Source organism: Spermophilus citellus (genome assembly GCF_964194105.1).
Source record: "Spermophilus citellus genome assembly, chromosome: 3".
In the NCBI taxonomy this organism is placed as follows: Eukaryota; Metazoa; Chordata; class Mammalia; order Rodentia; family Sciuridae; genus Spermophilus; species Spermophilus citellus.
In genome coordinates this window covers 17026936-17049302 of record NC_138184.1, presented here as the reverse complement: position 1 = coordinate 17049302, position 22367 = coordinate 17026936, and the positions used below count along the sequence as shown (strand labels likewise).

Here is a 22367-nt window from a genome sequence, read left to right as displayed (position 1 = left end):
GTAAGTCTTTAAAAGTTGACCCTACAGACCCCTCCACATTGTGTTCTGCTGGTGTTGAAAGAAGCAGCTGAGATGTCTGTTTTGAACAGCATTGTTGTTCAATGGAAAGAACACGGGGCTGGGTCAGATTCACATGGGTTTAGCAAGCCACAGCTCTGCTGAGACCAGCCATGGGGCCTTTTCTTGTCTATGAATGAAACCTAGAGTTCCTTTTTTAAGGGTACAGTGAGATATGTGTGTGTCAAGAGCACATAATGGGATAAATAATGTCATAGCAGTTTGCAATTTATTTCTATTTATGACACTATCCTCTCCTTTTGCCTTACTGCTGCTCCTTAGGCTTAGAACAGTTTTTTAACATTATGAATGGATTATATGATAAATATAATACTTGCTCATTAGAGGAAGTACCAAAGAATAGAATGTAGAAGGAGCCCACCTGTGTGCTGACTGACATCCATTGATGTTTTCGTTTATAGATGTTCCTTGGCTTACCATGGGTTACATCTCAGTAAACACCCAATAAACATGTTGGAAGTTGAAAATATCACAGATGATTGGGTGCAGTGGTGCACACTCCAAACACCTAACCTCCCACACATTACAGCCTAGTAACATAGGACACTATAGAGTGTCAGCTGTTCCTTCATTATCCTGTGGCTGACTGGGAACTGGCTTACTGCTGTGCCCAGCATTAGGAGTATTGCACAACATATCACTAGCCTGGGAAAAGATCCAAATTCAAAATTTGAAATCTGATTTCTACTGAATGCTTATCACTTTTGCACCATTGTATATTTAAAGGCCAATTTAGTGAGACCCTGTCTCGAAATAAAAAGAATGATAGAGTGTCATTGTGTTCAATCCCAGCCCACTCCCCACCCCACCCACTAGCCTGCAAAAAAAAAAAAAAAAGATAGGGGGTTTTGCTCAGTGGTCAGGTCAGATGAGTCCCTGGGTCTGATCTCCAGCACCACAAAAAAGAGAAAAAATATACAGAGGCACCTTTTAGAAGTAATTTGAGAAATTGAAAATCACTGCCTTCAAGGTATGGAGCAAACATGGGAATAGGTCATGACAGTAACATTTTGCTTTTCTTTATATGTTCAATTATTTTTCTGATAAACTAATACAAGTACCACTTGGAAGAGTTCATGCATACACACCAGAAACATAAGCTTAACAATTTTTCATTTTTTATACCACTTTCCTTCCATGTATAATCTCCAGATAATTCTGCCTGAAGGAGTTTAAGGGTCATAACATTTCTAGGACCAGCTTTTGAATTTGTCCTTCATCAGAATCTAGTCTATCAACCAACCACTAAGACAGACCTTCCTTCCTTTTTCTCTTTTTTTAAAATTTTCTTCTTCCTTTTTTTCTTTCTTTTTATTTTTTCTTTATTTGACAGGACTATGATTTAACCCAGGGGTGCTCTACCACTGAGTTACATCACCAGCTCTTTCTTTTTGAATAGGGTCTCAACAAGTTGCACAGGCTGGCCTTGAACCTGTGTTCCTCCTACCTCAGTTCCTGAGTAGCTAGGATTAGAGTCATGAACCACCATACCTAGCTATTTCTAAGGGCATAGATTTCACTTTCAACACCCCTAAGAGGTTCTTTTAATGGCCAGTTCCTGTTTCATGGATATAATATATACCTTTATCCTCCTTAGAACTGTTCATTACATATACATATTTTTAGACTAAATCTCCTGGTTTAGTCTAAAAATCTGTATAGGCATGCTTAACCACTGAGCCACATCCCCAACCCTTTTTAAATATTTTATTTAGATACAGGGTCTCACTAAGTTGCTTAGGGCCTCTCTAAGTTGTTGAGGCTGGCTGTGAACTCACAATCCTCCTGCCTTAGCCTCCTGAGCCCTGGGGATTACAGGAATGCGCCATCATGCCTGGCTCCTCTTTCTCATAGTAACTTTCTTCACCAGTGTTAGCTCTGTTTGTTGAGATTGGTGCCTCTCCTTCATTATGTTGGTTTTCCTTAACTATTAGATCCCTAGTTCAATATTTATTTCTGATTTTACACCCTACCCTGAATTAAGGATTGTAGCAGATCTGCCTCAAAAAATAGTTTATAAGTATTCAACCAGCTAGTGTTTATTGGTAATATGCATAGAATAATACAAAGTATACAGGGGCCTAAGTGTTTATTTAATTAAAAAATATTTTCTGGGTACAGTGGCATGTGCTTATGTTCCAGCTACTCAGGAGTCTGAGGCAGAAGGATTGAACCTGGGGTGCTTTACCACTGAGCTACATCCTTGGTCCTTTTAATTTTTATTTTGAGACAGGATCTCACTAAATTGAGGCTAGCCTTGAATTTATGATCCTCCTGCCTCAACTTTTTGAGTCACTGGGATTATAGGCATATGCCACTATGCCTATAATTCTTAAATTTAAAAACAGTAACAAAAAAAAAATCAATTCATGATACTGGGACAATTAGGTTATTTGGGGATTTTTAACTTTTAAATTATATGCTTATCTCACTCAATACATGAGGTCATGCCCATCCTGTATTTCTGTTGCTCTTTCTTGACTTATTACAAATGGGATTTTGCTTGCTCTCCTCTCAGCATTTGTTTGCAGAATTCTTTTTGAGGAATTTCTTTTCATTTTTTTCTTTTTTTTGTTATTTTGAGATAGAGTCTTGCTAAGTGCCCCAGGTTGGTGTCAAACTTGTGATACTCCTGCCTCAGCCTCCCAACTAGCTGGGATTACAGGCATGTATCACCACAACCAGCTTGTTTGAGGAATTCTTAGCCTCTGATCAGAGAATTCCCTTGTTGTTAGGTCTCAAATCAATTACAGTCATCCTTCAGTATCCACAAGGAACTGGTTCCAAGATCCCACATGCATACCAAAATCTGGGAAGATTAAGTCCCTCGTATACAATGGTATATTTGCGTGGTATCTGTACACATCTTCCCATATACTTTAAATCATTTTTAAATGACTTTTATTGTCTAATGCAGTATAAATGCTGTGCGCATAGTTGTCATATTCTGTTGTTTAGGTATTGACAAGAAAAAGTTTGTTCATGTATAGTAAGGACACGATTGCTTTTTCTTTTTTTGAATATTTTTGATCCACCATTGGTTGAAACCAAGGATGAAGGTTACTGGCTATGATTGGTTCTTTTTATTGGTTAGGGTATGAAAGGGTCAGATTCCAGGAAACAGGCTACCATTCATTATCTCTGTCTCTGAGGGCCAACAGAGATTTGACACATCCTTTCTAATGGGGAAGGGGCAAGCATGTTTTTTCTTGGTGGATCCTTATGGACAGATCTGGCTACTGCATTCCTATGAGGTACCCTACCTCAATCTGGTACAATAAAGTGCAGATACTCAGTGCAACTTTGCTTTTTCTTTTTTTTTTTTTTTTTTAAAGAGAGTGAGAGAGGAGAGAGAGAGAGAGAGAGAGAGAATTTTTAATATTTATTTTTTAGTTCTCGGCGGACACAACATCTTTGTTGGTATGTGGTGCTGAGGATCGAACCCGGGCCGCACGCATGCCAGGCGAGCGCACTACCGCTTGAGCCACATCCCCAGCCCCCAGCTTTGCTTTTTCATTTGGAATATCAAGTAGCAAACTTCCCTCTTTTTTTTTAATATTTATTTTTTAGTTTTAGGTGGACACAATATCTCCATTCCATTTCTATGTGGTGTTGAGGATCGAACCCAGCGCCCTGCGCGTGCCAGGCAAGCGCGCTACTGCTTAGCCACATCCCAGCCCAGACTTCCTTCTCTTATGAGAGAAATTGCAAAACTATAAGCCAGGAAAATGATCCCAAAGTGCAAGAGATAGAGATGAAGGCACACATCACAGCTGGTTTTCTCTCATCTTCTAAATTGTCCTCTGATGGGGGGCAGCCCTGACTTGTATTCTCCAGAGGCAGCCCACTAGGTCTGCATATTTACATGCTTGGGAAAGAGCAAGTGGCTAAAAGATCTTCTTGGCTAGCTTCTGCAGTATTGTCCAAGGTCCCCAAAATTAATATAAAATATAAATAATTGATACTTGGTGGGGGGGAAATTAATCTCAGATATCTAAACAATTCAGGCAGTGCAGAGAAGGAGAAGGAGTATGTGCCCAGTCCATTTTCTTATTCAGAATAACGATAGTGTTAGGTGGTGGTGGTGTTGTTGTTTTGCAGTACTGGGGGTGTAATCCAGGGCCTCACATATGCTAGCCAAGCACTCTATACACAGCTATAGCCCCCAGGCCTAATTGTGATTCTGGATGCACAAAATACATAGCTTTGAACTATGTAAATAAACAATATTGAGAAATTGTTTAAAACCAAAACTATAATAAAAAGAAATAGATAAATTTAAAACCTTGATAGGAGATGTGTATCTATTTCTCTGGAAAGGGCAGATGATGTAATTCAAAGAAGGATGTAGAAGATTTACTAACATAGTGAACAAGCATAAACAAGATAATCTGCTAATGTTTGTTGAGCAATTAATGGTATTCAGTGTTCACAGCTTTGCTGCATAACAAAAGGTGTGTGATTCAAGCCTCAACAACAAAATGAAGTAGTTTTTTATCTCTCTTTATCCTCCCCACTTTAGGGTTGGAGAAACTAAAGCACAAAAAGACTCATAGCTAATTGCTGTTTGAACCCAGTGCCAGCTTACAAGTTTTGTGTTCTTATTTTTTTTTTTCCTTTTGTGGTACTAGGGCTGGAACCCCAAGGCCTTGCATGTTAGGCAAGTACTGTACCACTGAGCCACATCCATAGCCCTTTTTATTTTGAGACAGGGACTGGCTAAGTTTCCCAAGCTGCCCTTGAATCTGCAATCCTCCTGCCTTAGATTCCTAAGTGGCTGGGGCTTACAGATATGCACCACTGTGGCCTGCTTGACTTTTGTGTGTGTGTGTGTGTGTGTGTGTGTGTGTGTGTTGCCAGGGATTGAACCTAGGGCCTTGTGCATTCAAGGCAGGCACTCTACCAACTGAGCTGTATCCTTAGCCCTAAAATAGGCTTTGTGTTAGATGATTTCGCCCAACTTTACACTAGTAGAAGCTATGATGTTCAGTAGGTGGGGGAGGGTATTAAATGCATTTTCGGGCTGGGGATGTGGCTCAAGCGGTAGCGCGCTCGCCTGGTATGCGTGCGGCCCGGGTTCGATCCTCAGCACCACATACCAACAAAGATGTTGTGTCCGCCGAGAACTAAAAAATAAATATTAAAAATTCTCTTCTCTCTCTCTCTCTCTCTCTCTCCTCTCTCACTCTCTCTTTAAAAAAAAATTAAATGCATTTTCATCTTATGATATTTTCAACTTAATGGATTAATTGGGGTGTAACTCGCACATAAGTCTCTAGAAGCATCCTAAGAAAGAGAACTCACACAGGCCACATTGGGACAAAGTAGAAACTTTGAGACCAGCAACAACTGAAATAGGCATCTAAGTAACTTTTTTTTTATATTGTGGATTGAATCTAAGGGCACTTTACTGAATGACATACTCAACCCTTTTCCTTCCTTCCTTCCTTCCTTCCTTTCCTTATTTAATTTTTTTTTCCTTTTGGTAATGAGGATTGAATCCAGGGCCTTGTGCATGGTATAGCTCTACTAACTGAGCTATACTCCCAGCCCACCTTTTTTTTTTTTTTTTTAATAGGATCATACTAGGTTGCTGAGGCTGGCCTCGAACTTGCAATCCTCCTGCCTTAGCCTCCTGAGTAGCTGGGATTATAGTTGTACACACCACATCCAGCTTTGAAGTAACTTTTGAGTGAGGAAGTATTCAGAACTGAAATGAGAGACAGTTTAGCAGGAAGCAGCAGAGGAAGCACACTAAATGTAGCCACAATGCTTAGCAGAAATTGACTTTAGGTGTGTTTATTAGAAATAAGGAGTAGACATAAAAAGCATTCAGCCAATGGAGCTAGAAGGAAAATGATTAAACAAACTGAGACACTAAAGAGGAAGGATTGGGCTGGGGATGTGGCTCAAGCGGTAGCGCGCTCGTCTGGCATGCGTGCAGCCCGGGTTCGATCCTCAGCACCACATACAAACAAAGATGTTGTGTCCGCCAAATACTAAAAAATAAATATTAAAATTCTCTCTCTCCCTCTCTCACTGTCTCTCACTCTTTAAAAAAAAAAATAAAATAAAGAGGAAGGATTAACAGAGGTAAGATGCTAATGAATGAAAAACAGTATATAATGCTTTAAAAAATACATACATATAGCCAGGCAGCATGCTGGCTCACATCTATAATCCAGCTACTCAGGAGGCTGAGGCAGGAGGATTGAAAGTTTGAGACCTGCCTGGGCAATTTAGTGAGACCCTGTCTCAAAATAAAAACAAGAAGGGATAGGAATGTAGTTCACTGATAAAGAGTGCTTGCCTAGCATGCACAAGACCCTGGGTTCAATCCCCACTACTGCAAATGAAAGAAAAAAATTATACATGATACCTGAGGGTTCCACATTCACAAATGCAAGTAACTGCTGATCAGCTATATTCAGAAAAAAACAACACATGGTGTCTGTCTAGAACATACGCAGATTTTGTTTTCTTGTTATTCTTCCATATATAATACAGTTATAATAACCATTTGCACAGCATTTACTTTGCATTAGATAGATAGTCTAGGTCATCTAGATATGATTTAAAATCTACAGGAGGATTGTGTGTAGGTTCTATGCTAATTCTGTCATTTTATAGAAGGGGCTTGGACATCCAGAGGTGTCTGTGGAGGTTCAGGAGCCAATCCCCTGTGCATATTAAAGGACAAAGCATATCAAATGTGAAAATCCCTCTCAATACCCTCTTCTGTCCTTCAGAGCTCATTATTAAATTTGCTTTATATTCTTTCAAACTATATGACAAAAGCAAATTTACACGGGCATGGGTATGTGCACACAGCAGTTTCAGATGACATAGCTATTCTTTAGCTTGCCATTCTCATTGACATATTACAGGTATCTTTCTGTCAGTACACATAGCTAGGCCTCCTCTCTTCCCCCCCTCCCCCCATCCCCACTTTTTTTTTTTTTCCAGTACTGTGGATGGAACTCAGGGCCTAATACATGCTAGGTCAGTACTCTACCCCTGAGCCACACCCCAGCCCCAGCCTTCTGATTTCCATACTATTCTCAGCATTATGACCCTGCCATATGATTTCGTAGCGGGGCACATGCTTCCTTGTTAGTTCTCTCATAGGTCTTGTCATACCTGCCTTACTGGTATAGTTGAAAGCTCACCAAGCACTCTGCCTGGCTAGACCACTGCTGCCACAGTGCTGGTAGCATAGTGTGGTGTCAGCCCCACAGTTTCTGTGGCTCCAGGGTGACTGGTTTGTATTGCAAAACCCTATAAGCTGTGAGAGTCTTCAGATGACAGAAATTAAGAAAAACTCAACCAGTGCTCATCAAGACTCCTCTGACTGTTCAGTGATCACTCTGGGCAGGGCAGGGGCCCCAGGCCCTTTTCTGGGTCCTCAGTGAAGCCACAACGAGGTCCTCAGAAAACAGGACAGCAGGGAGGCTGCCACTTAGAAAGGCTTTGCAGAAATGTGTGGTGTTTTCACAAATGTCTTGCTGTGCCTGTCTTGTTGCATAGGTTTTTGTCTGATGAAAATAGTCTGGAATATAAGTATTATAAGCTGAAGTTAGCAGAGACCCAGCGGATGAGCCAGACCTTGCAAGGAACCGACCGGAAGCCAACATCTGCTGAGTGTGCAGTGCGGGCCATGCTGTATGCCCAGGCAGTACGGAACCTCAAAAAAAGACTGCTTCCCTGGCAGCGTCGGCGGATCCTTCGTGCTCAGGGACTCCGGGGCTGGAAGGCAAGGAGAGCAACCACTGGGACTCAGACCCTCCTGTCGTCAGGCACCAGGCTAAAACATCATGGTCGGCAGGCTGCAGGCTCCTCACAGGCAAAGTCATCCCTGCCAGATGGAAACAATGCTGCCAAGGACTGCCCACCAGACCCAGCCAGACACTCTCCTCAGGACCCCAGCCCAGAAGCCTCAGGCCCATCCCCTAAACCAGCAGAAATGGATGTCTCTGAAACCCCTCACACCTCCTCTCCCAGCCCATCTGCTGACGGTGGGTATTCATTCACTCCTGATCCCCTTCTGTAGACCCCAATCCCTACTCTCATCTTCAGGGGTCTTCCTAGAACTAGGGGCAATGTAGATTGCTCAGTGGCCTGGACAATGTGGGAAGCAATGGCTATAGGGATCTGGACAGGACAGGCACACATGGAGGCACTTTCTTCTCTGCTTCTCTAGAGGGCCCAGAGTGAGTCTGTCATCATCTTCTCTTCCTCTCCTGAGGGTGGAACTTTGGTGCTCCCCAGCAGGGTCCTGATACTGGGTCCTCTATACCTGTGATTCCATTTCTTTGTTTTCTTTTTTTTTTTTTTTGGTACCAGAGATTGAACTCAGGGGCACTCGACCACTGAGCCACATCCCCAGCCCTATTTAGAGATAGGGTCTCACTGAGTTGCTGTGGCTGAATTGCTGAGGCTGGCTTTGAACCTTTGATCCTCCTGCCTCAGCCTCCTGAGCCGCTGGGATTACAGGCGTGTGCCACCATACCCAGCTTGTGATTCCATTTCTTCCTCTGTTTCTTTCTCTTCTTCTTCTTCTTTTTTTTTTTTTTTTTTTTTGTGTGTGTGTGTGTGAGTGTGTAGTGCTGAGCATTGAACCCAGGACCTTGTGCATGTGAGGCAAGCACTCTACCAACTCTACCACAGCCCTCTGTGACTCCATTTCTTACTACTGTCGTCCCTCAGTTCCTCTCGGGGAATTGGTTCCCAGGCCTCCTAAAGAAACCAAAATCCAATGTTGTTCAAGTCTCTTTTATAAAACAGTAGTATTTGCATAGAATCTGTGCACATCCTCTCACAGACTTTAAATCATCCCTGGATTACTTGTAGTAATTAATACACCATAAATGCTACATAAATAGTTGTTACATTATTTATGGAACATGAAAAAGAAAAATCAGTAATTTCTTCAGTACAGAAGCAGTTTTTTTCTGAGTATTTTGGTTGATTTTTTTTTTTTTTTAACTCCCATGGTACATTTATTTAGTTAATTAATTATTGCCAGGGATTGAACCCAGAGGCACTTAGCCACGGAGCCACATCCCTAGCCCTTTTTGTATTTTGAGTCAGGGTCTAAGTGCTTAGCTAAGGTCTTGCTAATTTGCCAAGGTTGGCTTTGAACTTGATCCTGCTTCAGCCTCCCAAGCCATTGGGGATGATAGGCATGCGTCACCATACCTGGCTCTTTTTATTTTATTTATTTATCTATCTATCTATTTATTTATTTATTTATTTTAGAGAGTGAGAGAGGAGAGAGAGAGAGAATGAGAATTTTTAATATTTATTTTTTAGTTCTCGGCAGACACAACATCTTTGTTGGTATGTGGTGCTGAGGATTGAACCCGGGCCGCACGCATGCCAGGCGAGCGCGCTACCACTTGAGCCACATCCCCAGCCCCCTTTTTATTTTTTTATTTATTTATTTTTAATATATTTTTTTAGGTATTGATGGACCTTTATTTTTCCATGCGGATTGAAGATTGAACCCAGGGGCTCGCACATGCTAGGCGAACGCTCTACCACTGAACCACAACCCCAGCCCTTTTTTATTTTTTTTATATTGAGACAGGGTCTTGTTAAGTTGCCAGGGCTGATCTTGAACTTGCAATCCTTCTGCCTCAAATTTCCAAGCATCTTGGATTACAGACATGTGCCCCATGTCCAACTTGAGTATTTTTAATCTGCATTTGGTTAAATCCTTAGAAGCAGAACCAACAGGGGCCATCTGTATATCCTTGACTCCCTTGATATTCTGGACTGCCTTTGTCTCTCATTCTGCCTCTTCCTCACCAAGACCTCTGTAGTACTGTGCTGAGGGCTAGTTGACATCCCTGGCTTCTGAGTTGAGTAACCCCTTCTGTTTCTCTTAGTCCCCTTTAAGCCTTACTGTCTCTCTGTATAATGAGGCTTAATTGCAGGTAGTAATACTCTAATCTCTTATATTCTCTGCCTATCGCTTTGTCACAATAAAACTATACTGTGGCTGTACACATGAGGCTTCTGTTATTCCTTAGTATCTGGTAAACTGGGCCTGCATATGTGACTGTGGTCAGTATTAGGATTGTCTGGGGCTGGGGACTGAAGTATCAGGGGTGTCTGGGCCACATACCCACAGCAGCCAGACCCAGGTGTGCTACCTGATTGACAGGGCAGGGCTCCAGGAGAGACAGTGGATGCTTGAGGCCTCCAAGGCCTAGATTGTAATTGGCAGGTGACACTTCTGCCATATCTTGTCAACCATTTCTAAAATGGGGGGGTGGGTGGGAATCTCCTGTTCAACAGAGTTGCAGAGTCACTTGGCAAAGGGCAGAGTACAGGGAGGGACATAGGGCCATCTTTACAGTCAGTTTTCACTGCTCCACAATGTTTATGTGGGAAGTAGCAGCAGCTCAGAAGCCATGACAGGTCCCTTATGTTTTGTAGTTGACATGAAGACCATGGAGACTGCAGAGAAACTGGCCAGATTTGTTGCTCAGGTGGGACCAGAGATTGAGCAATTCAGCATAGAAAACAGCACCGATAATCCTGACCTGTGGTATGTACCCCCAATCTCATTACCACCCAAGGATTGAACCTAGGGCTTTGCACAGGCTAGGCATGTGTTTACTACCACTGAACTACATCTATAGCCCTTTTTATTTTGAGACAGTGTCTCACTAAGTTGCCCAAGCTGGCTTCAAATTTGTGATCCTCCTGTCTCAGCCTCTTCAGTCACTGGGGATATAGGCATGTGCCACTATACCTAGGCCTAAATTTTTTTCTAGAAAGCTGTCTGGTTGTTCCACACCATTCACTGAAAACACTACCTTTATTACAGTAATTTTAGAGGCCATATTCATCAGATCCCATGTTTCAGGGCTTTCTAGTATATTCTGTTGGTCTGCCATATGGACTACTTGGCTCTTTCACCCTCACAAAGGCAGTTATGACATCTTATAGTATTTGATGAGGTACCCTTGTTGGTATTGTATTTTCCCAGATAGTCTAATGTATTTATTTATTTTTAATGAATATTAAAATCCTCTTGTCCTAATCCAGGGAAACTTGTTTTTATTGGGATGTTTATACATTAATTAGGGGAGAACTGGCATCTTTTTAGAGTTGAGTTATCCTATCCAGAAAAAAGAGTTGTCTTTCCTTTGATCCAGGTGGACTTTTGTTCCTTTGGAGTGTTACATTTTCATATCAGCCACAGCCCCACAACTATGATTAAGGTCAGAGGTGACCACTAGACTGTGAAGCCTCATGGCAATGTCCATCTGCTGTGCTGCAGGAGTCATTGGAGGAGCTTCTGCAATGATAAGCCCTCTCTGAGGCCTGCCTCACAGCTCTTTAGAGCTTGGATCTCTGCAGTAGCTGTGTAGTGTTTCTTGGCACATTTCCACGTCTCATAGCTCAAGAGTGTGAGAAGAACCAGAGATCAGAATGCATATGTGGAGGCCGAGAGAGGCCAGTTAAGTAACCAGAAAGGATGAGGTGTTGCCCATGTCAGATCTCCTGGCTGCAGCATCAAAGCTGGTTCTATCATCCTCCTTGGTTGTCTACAAATTCCTTGTTCCTTCACCTCCTTCCCCTGAAAAGCAGTTAGGCCTCTTAGGTTTTTGGTTCCTTTGCTAAGTTACTAGTTCTTATCACTTTATCTCATTGAGAAGCTGTACCATCAAACCACAGCTGTGACAGAAGAGGCCTGGTAGTTCATTCTGTTTTCTCACCCCCAGCTTCATTGTATTCATCCCAGAATGTTTTAGCAAATAAAAATGTTTAAAGGTATCCTCTGGTTAATAGTGTATTTCATCTGTGTCCCAGGTTCCTACATGACCAAAATAGTTCTGCTTTCAAATTCTACCGGAAGAAAGTGTTTGAACTGTGCCCATCTATTTGTTTTACATCATCACCCCTCAGCCTTCAGGCCAGCATGGGTGGCGAGAGTGCAGACTCTCAGGAGAGCCCCTTAGACCATGCGGAAAGGGAAGGAGAGTTAGAGGATGAGCACCCTCAGCAGGAGGCTGAGCTGGAGAGCCCAGAGGTGATTCCCGAGGAGGAAGAAGAAGAGGAGGATGAGGAGGAAGAGGATGAGGAGGATGAAGGGGGAGAGGAGGCCCTTGCTCACAGAGCCTCCAGGCCGGGAGTAAGAGCTGACAAGTCTGAGGGCTCTGAGGGAAGCCCCCCTGCTGATGGCCTCCCTGGCGAAGGTGCTGAGGATGACCCAGCCGGAACTCCTGGCTTGTCACAGGCCACCTCCAGCACCTGCTTTCCGCGGAAGAGGATCAGCAGCAAATCACTGAAAGTTGGCATGATTCCAGCTCCCAAGAGGGTGTGTCTCATACAGGAGCCACAAGGTGAGTGCCTCCCTATGACAGCACAGTTCTTGCTTTAGAGACCGTGAAAGGTAGTGGAGATATTGCCTGACCATTTCTGAAGAATCTACTGGCCCTCAGCCATAGCTCAGCTGCATAATTGACCCATACTTACCACCTTTATGGTGACCTCAGTAGGACACCACCTCCCAAATATCCACCCTCAGAGGCCTGTGTGAGAGCTCCAAAGTGTCCAACACTGCATGGAGTTCTCTGATTATGTTTTTTTATGTTTTGTTTTTTTCCAATGCTGGGAATCAAACCCAGGGCCTCATGAATGCTGAGAGCACGCCCTGCTACTGAACTTTAACCCCAGCCCTTGTCTTGTGATTTTAATCTAAAATAATTTCATCAATTTTGAACACCGTTCCATAATGCCAACGCAAAACCTGTTTCCAAGTTCATCTGAAGTTATTGTTTCTTCATTAGGCTATGGCTTCCAGCACTCCATGAACTGCTAGCTATCTCTGTTAATGCCCAGAGTCCATTGGGAGGAGCCCTGACTTTGGGCCTGGGTCTTCCAGCCTTTGTGGACTCCCTTGGGGAGTAGCCTGCCTTCTGGTTCCCAGAAGTCCTGGGGTAGTGATATCTGCTCCCTGAAGTGACAGTGATGCGGGAGGGCAGAGGATACTGTTCACAGCTAGCTATCACAGCTACCTCTGTGTGAGACCATCACATTCACAGCAGCAGTGCCCTTTGGGAGAGTCCTGGTATTTGTTTGACATTGCAGAAACATTGGGAAACTTTGACATTGCAGTGGATTGCTAATTGTTCCACCATAACCCTTCCATCCTGTAGAACTTCTGTAGATGGCGACCCAGCATCAGAATGCTTGTCAAATATGTCTCACCTGGGGGAAGGTGGCATTCTTTGTTTTTCTTTTGGATGCTGTCTGTTCTTTGGGAGGTCAATGAAATAAAACTGGCTTGCTGATCTTCCCTTTATCAAAAATAGTAATAGTGTAATTAATAGTCCATATGAAAAGCATGATTTTTATTAGAAAGTTTTAGATGGACTTTAAATCCTTACCAGTGGAATAGTTGCAGAGAAATTGAGAGGGCAGTGTTGCAAATAGTTCATTTGCTGAAGGAAAGCATTCCTGTGATGTTTAGGGGTGGGGCTCAGTGGTAGAGTACTTGCCTACCATGCAAGTACCATCCCCAGCACTGCCAAACAAAAATTTAAAAATGTCCTGTGGTCATGGAAGATAATCTACATAGCAAGTCATTTGTTAGAAATGTGGGAGCTTTTATGTTTGAGTAGACTTTTTCAAAGTGATACACCTCTTAGTTGAGCCTTTTGCTATGGGCCAAGTTGCTGACTCTGGACACATCTAGCCTCTACACTTGCTATATGGGTCATGGCCATTGGTGAAAGGAGCCAAGATGCAGCAGCCACTATCGGGGTAGAGTGTAGGGCATCTTCTATTATCAGAGAAGCTGGGAGCCAAAACTCCATAACAAATTGTCTCCTTATAAGGTAATTGGGGAAAGTGTATGTATGTATGTATGTACATATATCTTTCTTTTGTCTTTCAGTCCATGAACCAGTTCGAATTGCCTATGATAGGCCTCGAGGTCGTCCCATGTCCAAAAAGAAGGTGAGCTTAACCATTAACAAGTCCTCACTCAGGCAAAACCAAGTACAGTGATAAACTGATAGTCCCAGCTACTCAGGAAGCTAAGAAAGGAGGATTCCTTGAATCCAAGAGTTTGATACCAACCTGAGCAATATAGTGAGATCCCATCTCAAAAAAGAAGTGAGGTAGGCACATGGGCACATATCTATAATCCTGATGATTGAGGAGACTAAGGCAGGAGGATCCCAAGTTTAAGGACAGCCTCTGCATCTTAGCAAGACCCTGGTCCCCCGCCAAAAAAAAAAAAAAAAGGCAGGGGAAGTAGCTCAGTGGTAATGCTCCCCTGGGTTCAATCCCAAGTAGCGAAGAGAAAAAAAGTAACCAATAGCCATATTTCACACTGAGATGTTACTAGACAAAATACAACAGAGACTTCTCAGGGGACTTTTTAAACCACCCAAAGTATAGGAGGGTGGTTCTTAGTTTGACAAATGAGACCTGATGGGTATAGTAAGACTTGAGAAATGAGCAAGATAATGGCCATTGAGAAGTTAAAGCTTCATAGAATGTGGCTGTGATGAAGAGTGTGTGTGTATCTTCTGGAGGGAAAAAAAAAAAGTGGGTGTGTGCTCAGAAACAGCTTCCACGCGACAGGTTCCTTCTAGCTATCAGAGGCTAGGCTGCAGCAGGGAGGTCAGCAAGTGACAGACATGGGTGTGACTCAGTTGAGGTGGTGCTGTAGGTAGAGAAGCAGGTAGGAGGAGATGGGGAATAAAGAGAGATTGGGCCTGTGTCACTGAATCAGAGAAGCCAGGGAAAGTCTCCCTGGCAGGTGTCACTGGCCCAGACCTGGAGGAGGTGAGGAAGAGCCTTCAGAGATCTTAAGAATACACAGTCTGGACAGAGACCCAGGACAGTCCCAGGCCAGCAATGTATCAGGAGTGGAGTGACAGGGTGGGGGGACCCAGGTCACACAGGGTCACAAACAGATGTGACCCTATGGCTGGACCTGAGGTCCTGTGCCTGCCTCCTTTTGGTAGGATGTTGGGACCCCTGGTCCATCCTTTTCTGCTTTGGCTCATGCTCTTAGCATTACCCCGGGGATAGCCTAGAGGGCCTCTCCAGAACCGCACACTCCCACGCTATGGCCCTTCTCTGAGGGAGGCCCTTGGGACTTGAGCAGAGTTTTGGGTAGAGACATGCAACTCTGTGGAGAGCAGCCTATGGCATGGGATCCAGGCAGAGCAGAGGCCCCAGGAGGAGGCTCAGACTTAGGACAGTGGGACCAGGTATGAGGTGAGGGAGTGATGAAAAGGTGACAGTGGAGCTGGCAGGACTCTCTGGTGTCTAAATATCGAAGAGCAAAAACCCAGGCGTCTAGGTAACCCCAGGGAAATTGGCCTGGGCAGTAAGGAGAATAAAGCTGCCATTTACTGATGCTCTGGGGCAGAGCATGGGAAAAGGGATATGTTCTCCAGATGGAGAGGAGACACATTGCATTGTGTGTGGGTTAGGCAGGTCACCTGGGATGCATGTGGAGTGACTTTGCAGGTTTTTAGCCATCAGAGAGGCAGCGCTTTAAGCAGAGCTGAGTGGGCACCTGATGCCTGTTTGTGTTACCTGGGTTAAGGGTACCAACCCAGTGTAGGCACAACCAGGCCTTGGATGCAGGCATAGCTGGATTCAAGCTCAGTCTCACCACCTATTCTTTGGTAACCTTAGCATGTAACTCCTGAGCCTCAGGCTTACTTCTGTAAAATGGGATGGCTACACCTGCCCTCCAGGTAGGAGGTACCGAAAAGTTTAAACAGACCCTGTGCCTGCTGGGTATCCTGCAATCACTGCTCTCTGCTGGGTCTCCCACTGGTGATGGCAGGTGGCCAATAACCACCCCTGCATCTCTTCTCTGTGGCACCTTAGTCCAGCCCCAGGGCGCAGCTTTCTTCCAGCTCTGCAGAAAACTGACCAATATGATTGTTAAACACAAATTAAATGTTCACAAAGATACATCCAGACTAAGCCCACCCTGTTCCTCCCACCAAACCCTCCACCCTCCAGCAGCTTTTCCTAAAGGGGTATAGGCAGGGCTGGATAGACCCCCATTTCTCATCCCAGCAGCTGTATTCTACCTCCTCCATTCTTCAGGTCACATCCTGGTGGTGAGGGACTTCCCAGTGCTGGCAGCTCCCACCTGGTGTCTTTGCCATACTGTTTGCCACCCTCTTCATGTCCCAGCTCATCTCTCCTGCCTCCCCTCCTTGACACCCTGCAGAGACTTCCTTGCAGTGTGGAAATGCAGCCTGCATAGCATCACTTGAGCTCACACACATATGCCAACCCTGCTGCTTGATATCTTAGGGATATACCTTGGTGTCTGTGAACTCAGCTCCTCTCCAGGTTGTTTTGTCCCCTCTAGGATGAGAGCACTACACACCGTACTCCTTGCCTGGCTCTCCTCTCCCTCTTTCCCTGACCTGAGGTCCTGTGCCTGCCTTCTTTTGGTAGGATGTTCGGACCCCTGGTCCAGCCTTTTCTGCTTTGGCTCATGCTCTTAGCTTTACCCCAGGGATGGCCAGAGGGCCTCTCCAGAACTCCATAGTCCCAATATTGGGGAAGCTGATATTCCTGGGCACCTCGATGCACATGACTAGTGGTGACTTGGTCTTTGAATCGAGCCTCCTGAGGCCTGTGTTATAGGTAGATAAACTATTGAGGGCTGACCACCCGCTAGGCCCTAAGATCACAGGACTCAACCTGTCACCCAGGATCATCCAGCCCTCTCCTAGTTGCTCCCATACCTGTTCCAAAATCAGATCTTCTCTGCTATCCCCAGTATCAGTTGCCTCTATCTTCCTCATAATCATTGAGGATACTACTTAATGTAGCTTGCTACCTCCTCCTTCCTTCTATCTTTCCTTCTCTTCCCTCCTTCTTTCCCTCCCTCTCCAGAGCAGTCTCTCCAGTTAATTCAGTGAATATCTTTAAAGAGGGAGAAAGGGGAATAGCACACACAGGGTAATGTCCTAAGCTACCCATCTAGGTTACTTTAATAAGAGTGATTAGAAATTCCTTCTTCACCCTCACTGGCTCCTCCTCCAGAGGGAGGGGCTGGTCTGGGGGCTTTTAACCTCCCCAGGTCTCTACCCTGTGGCCTGAGGGTACTCAACCTCCCCACCATCCATAATGCACTTCTTAGGCCCTGTTCTTCACAGTGCCAGCTCTTGGTAAGTTCTGTTTAATGCTAGACGTGGACCTTGGCACCCAAGTAGAAACAGCCCTGGGAAAGACAGACAGGGAAGGTGGGGTAGCAAGTAAATGAAGCCAAGGGTGGCAGGTGGAAAGGGGCAGAAGAGCTGATTTCCCCACTGCCTCTCTGGCCCCCTCTTGTGTCAAGGCCTATCCCTTGGTGCCCCTTGCTCTGCAGTGTGCTTTCTGATCCCTTAACCCCAGGACCTGACATCTGTTTCTGTGGTTTTCCTCAGTCTTAGCAGTGGCCAGGCCCCAGAGCCAGATGCCAGTTCTGTCTCACAAGGGCATGTCCCCTTAGGCCCCTACCCTTTAGAAGTCCCACCTGTTGTGGATGTTGCAGGAAGCCAGGAGATGACTGGGGTTTGATCATCCTGGGAAGTGACAAAGGAGTAGGGAGGACACTGGGAGTGTCAGGTCCAACTCAGAATGGACTCTGGCTCCAGGCACTTCCCTGCAGTCCACATGCCCAGCTCTTTCTTTTTCCTCAGAAACCCAAAGACTTGGACTTCGCCCAGCAGAAGCTGACTGACAAGAATCTGGGCTTTCAGATGCTGCAAAAGATGGGCTGGAAGGAGGGCCATGGTCTGGGCTCCTGCGGAAAGGGCATCCGGGAGCCCGTCAGCATGTACGTGGCACAGACTCGCAGCCCCCACAGGCGGACAAGGTCAAGCCCTAAAGCCTTTGGCCTGCAGCCTGAGTCTTGGTTCCTCTCATGTTGAAAATGGCTTAAAGTTGGCAGCTGGGTTTTTGGTTTGGGGGTTTGTTTGGTTTTGGTTTTGATTACTTTGTTTTTTGTTTTGTTTTGTTTTGAAACAAAAGGAGCCTTCAAATGAGAATTAACTATTTATATACATACCTTCACATGGCTCCTTCCTGTATCTGTGTAGACCATTCAGCTGCTTCTTGGCCCTAGTCATTTCAGCCCCGTTTATTATGGTCATAAAAGCTGAGTGGTGTTTTGGGGTACATATGCCTTAGAATCACACTCCCTTCCAAGGGAAACAGGTCCACCAGGATGGGAAAACGTAGACCCAGAGTTTATGAGACCCTCCTCATAACATCCAGAGGTCATCTCATTTACTGCTGAGATAGCTTCTGTGGGGTAAGGTGATTTACTGGGACCAGAGTTTCCGGGCACCTTGAGGTGGCTAGTGCTCTTGACAATGAGTGAGTGCTCCTGGTTTTCCATTCTTTGTTATTTTGATTTTCCTTTTCTTTTGATGTCTTTGTATGTGTCCTGCATTTCTGTGTCCCACTACCACTCCAGCCCATATTCCAGTCTCTGCATCCCAAGCTCTGGGCTCAGGTGCACAACTAATCCTCCATTTTACTTCTTAGGGGAACTGCCTCAGAAGGGGAGGGCTTGGGTGCCGAAGGGCAGGAGCATAAAGAAGACACATTTGACGTGTTCCGTCAGAGAATGATGCAGATGTACAGACACAAACGGGCCAACAAATAGGTATGTGTGAGAGCCGGTGCATGAGGACTTCTGCCCACGCTCACATCCTGGTGTGTAACATTTCCCCCAGAAAGGCTGATGTTCCCCACTTCCTCAAAAGCGGACAATCATAAAATTCTGTGAAGGAAATAAAAGGGTCTTTGGATGTGGATATGTCCCACTTCTTCCCTTCCAGGTTTGCTGGAGCAACGAGCTTCACACTAGCTAAGGTGTGGCCAGCCTGCCTCATGGACTGTGCCTCATGGCCTGACCACCCTGGCAGTAGCTTCTGTGCTGGGCTCTGAGGACGTGCATGCAGGCTGTTCCTTGCCAGTTGACATGGGACCAGGCTGCCTCTGGCCTCTCTCTTGCTCTACTTTTCTCTCACAGATGACAGCCACCTGCCACATAATGCAGCCAGGACACGGACTGTTCCCTAGTCAGGAGTGGCCTTGCTATCCGGAAGTATAAGGACGGACGTGGAAGCCAAAACCACAGGGAGCAGCGGTTGGCCACATCCTTTTTTGAGGGTCTTCAAATCCTTTCTCTTCCAAAGGGCCTTGGGCCTTTAAATCTCATACTCTTTCTTTAGTTACCCTTCACCCATGACTTCCCAACTCTCAGTTTTGAACAAAATCGTTCTCTTCCTGACTAGATCAGAACCACTGATGAGAAAGATAAACCTTGAAGCCGCAATTACTCTTAAACCATCATCCTGCCCTGGATCTACCTGGAGCCCAAGTATGGTGTGGTGTGTACGTGAAAACCAACATCTGCAGTCTCTGGGGTGGAGGTTTCCAACGCCAGTCTGCCTTTCTCTTAAAGAAAAACAGAATGACCATTCTCAATATACTTTTTGCCTTTCCTCTCTCTTCCAAATGCTTTCCGCATCAAGTCCTCTCCAAGTCTGTCTTGGTTCCTCTCCAAAAGATGGCACTGCCCAAAAGTACTTTGGCCTATTAAGTGCAGTGGACCCAGCTCCATGGTTAAGTTTCTGGCACAGGGGTCATTGCTGTCCTGGAGCACCAAAGGCCATGCAGACACAAGTGCAGATTGTGCTTTCCTGCCCCCCAGAATTTTATCTAGGGATACAGATTGGTAATCTCCAGGTCTACACTCTGATACTAAAGCTGAATGGAGATCTCTGAACAGTTCAGATACTTGCTTTATTGAACATATTAATGGCATTTTATCTCTTTAAAAATCCTGAGACTTCACCAGTTTTTAGCAACAGTCTAATATAGCTGTATTCAGTGGGGAGTAACATTAAACAGATATGAAATTTCTCCCAAATGTATGTGTGACTAGAATCCACAAAGGAAACAGGATATACTTGGTATTTTTGGATTTGATTTTTCCTCTCATGCTGAGAATGGAAACCAGGGCTTTGCACATGCTAGGCAAGTGTACTACCATCAAGCTACATCTCCCAACCTTATAATTTTTATATTAAGACAGGGTCTCACTGAGTTGCCCAGGCTGGCCTTGAATTTGTGATCTTCCTGCCTCAGCCTCCCAAGTAGCTGAGATTACAGGTGTGCACCACTGCACCTAAGCCACTGGATTTTTTTTAAGTGCATATGGAGTCTTCCCTACAAAGGGCCAAGAGGCTATAAATTCTCCAAGACTTCATTTGTTACGTGTGCAGCAATGTAAAGAATTGTTGTCTTAGAGCTTTTGTAAAGAACAGAAAGGCTGCTCTCAGAAGATTGGCTCTGCAGCTGTTTGCTATTTCAAGAAGGTAATTGCAGAACTTTCCAGATTCCTCAACACTCCTACTTTGTAACTCCATGTGGAATGCTCAGACTGGGGGCATCTCAACCCTTCTTCATAAAGCAGCAGTGTTGAACTTTTAAATGTGTGCTAAAATCTGGAAAATTTGGAATCCTGCTGACACCCAGCGATTGGGTTACCCAGCAACAATTAGGGTGTCAGCCACAGAGCCGAGTGAGATTCAGGACTGTGAGGAATCCTTGCTTTCTGAAAGCCACAGCCCTCCCAGGCTGTGCTCCTACCTCTGGGTTCTGTCTGGCCCTACTGTCCCCACTCCATGCTGCTTCTCTTCGTGGCAGGTGCGGTCCCTGGGGCCTGCTTGCTTCTGGTCACTTCTGTTGCTTTGGCAACTGGCAGATCTTTATGGCTGAGGAGGTGCCAGCACTGAGGATGAGCTTCAGTCCAACTCTCAAATAAGCCAGCCTGCAGGGGGGGCGGGAGGACAGATTTGGGAGACCCCATGTATGGAGGTTCATCTTCTCTTTTCTATCCTCACCTTTCCAGCAACTTCCATGTTGACCATGGGTCAGGTGAACAGATGGAATTCAAAGCAGGCACTAGTCCATAGAGGCCTCTTGAGAAGTGCTCATTGTCCCTTAGCAGGGCACATTCCCCCACCCCCAGCATGGATATCTAGCTCTTTCTTTCCAGCTTAGCTTTGACTGTTGTGCACACTTTGTCCTAACCTGTTAATTTTAATTTATTAAAAAGCAAAATACTGAGGAATTGCTGGTATGTGAGCTCTGGTCCCGAGCTTCCTGCCACTCCTAGACACATCTCAGTATGACCTGAGATTATTTCAGTGAGCCTTTGACTAATGTCACAGTAACAACCATTTCTTGAACCTAAAAAGTCCCATAAATGCTGGGAGGATGCTTTTCCTATAGTTTCATGTCAAGGCTGTGAATATGTCCCAGGGAACTTGGGGAATGTGGCTGTGTGTCCTGGTGCTGGGCCAGGGCTAATGCCACTGGACCTCTATTCCTTCCTCTCTCCTCTTCCTCCACCCAGGCTACCATTGCTCTCAGGTCAAGGCCATTCTACAGGGAGGGAGCATTATGTGCAAGCGGGATGTGCAAGTGTGTGACCTTGTCAAAGTCACTGTTTTTTCTGTCATTCTAGTTCCAGGGTCTCTTCCACGAGGACGACAGGCATCCGGAAAGTGCTAACCTGCCACTTTGGGTGCTTACCGTCTCTGACTTGTTTCCATCACTGGAAATCCCATAGACAATGTTAGTGATTTTGGTTCTTGGTAAAATCTAGAAGATGTTTGTGATGTTACCAAATGAAAGTTTTGTTTTTTAAGAACCTAAGAAGTTGTGAATGTTGTCAATCATTTAGCAGTTGCAATAAATGTAGAGGAAACCCAGTTTCCTGTGATCTCAATTGATGTGTTTTTAATCAGACCTATCAGAAGATGGTAATGCGGACATGCTACTGAAGGTATGCTGCTGCCCAGGACCTGCTCTCTGCTGCCCCAGGACTCTTCCCTCGTGTCTCTCAGGCTTGCCCCAGTGAGGGGTCCTTGCATCACCAGGGAAGCAGAGAGATGCCATAGAGCTAGTGGCCAAGCTCTGGGAAGGGGGATCCTGGTCTGTGTGGGGAATTAATTGCAGACAGCACAAGCCTTCTGTTGAGGGTGTCAAGGAGTGACAGCTTATGACTCATCAGCCTCACCTAATCCTGGCTTGGGGTTTCAGCTGCAAGAGGTACATTTGGGCCTTCCTTCTATTGAGGAGTGACTTATAGGGCATGATCAAAGCTACCCATTGTTCCCGGTGCCTCCTGATCAGGTGGTATGCATTTAGGTCCCTGCCAGCAGGTTAGAGACAGACAACAGGGCCATAGGGAGCTGGTGCAGGACCGCCCCCCC

The 22367-nt window shown here is 45.2% G+C and overlaps 1 protein-coding gene across 7 annotated transcripts in view; it reads left to right on the top strand.

The window, feature by feature from the left end:
* SUGP2 (SURP and G-patch domain containing 2) overlaps window positions 1-21864 on the top strand; it is a 34507-nt gene extending 12643 nt beyond the window's left edge. For 2 of the 7 annotated variants that reach the window (XM_081287086.1, XM_081287087.1), the window contains exons 5-10: window positions 7606-8093; window positions 10522-10633; window positions 11905-12437; window positions 13994-14055; window positions 17772-17908; window positions 18622-18887. In XM_081287086.1, coding sequence (XP_081143212.1) covers window positions 7606-8093; window positions 10522-10633; window positions 11905-12437; window positions 13994-14055; window positions 17772-17908; window positions 18622-18742 — 1453 coding nt within the window. In that variant the 3' untranslated portion in view covers window positions 18743-18887. The other 5 variants (XR_014021156.1, XM_081287082.1, XM_081287083.1 and 2 more) reach the window with 5 other exon arrangements.
* The last annotated feature ends 503 nt before the right edge of the window (window positions 21865-22367 follow it).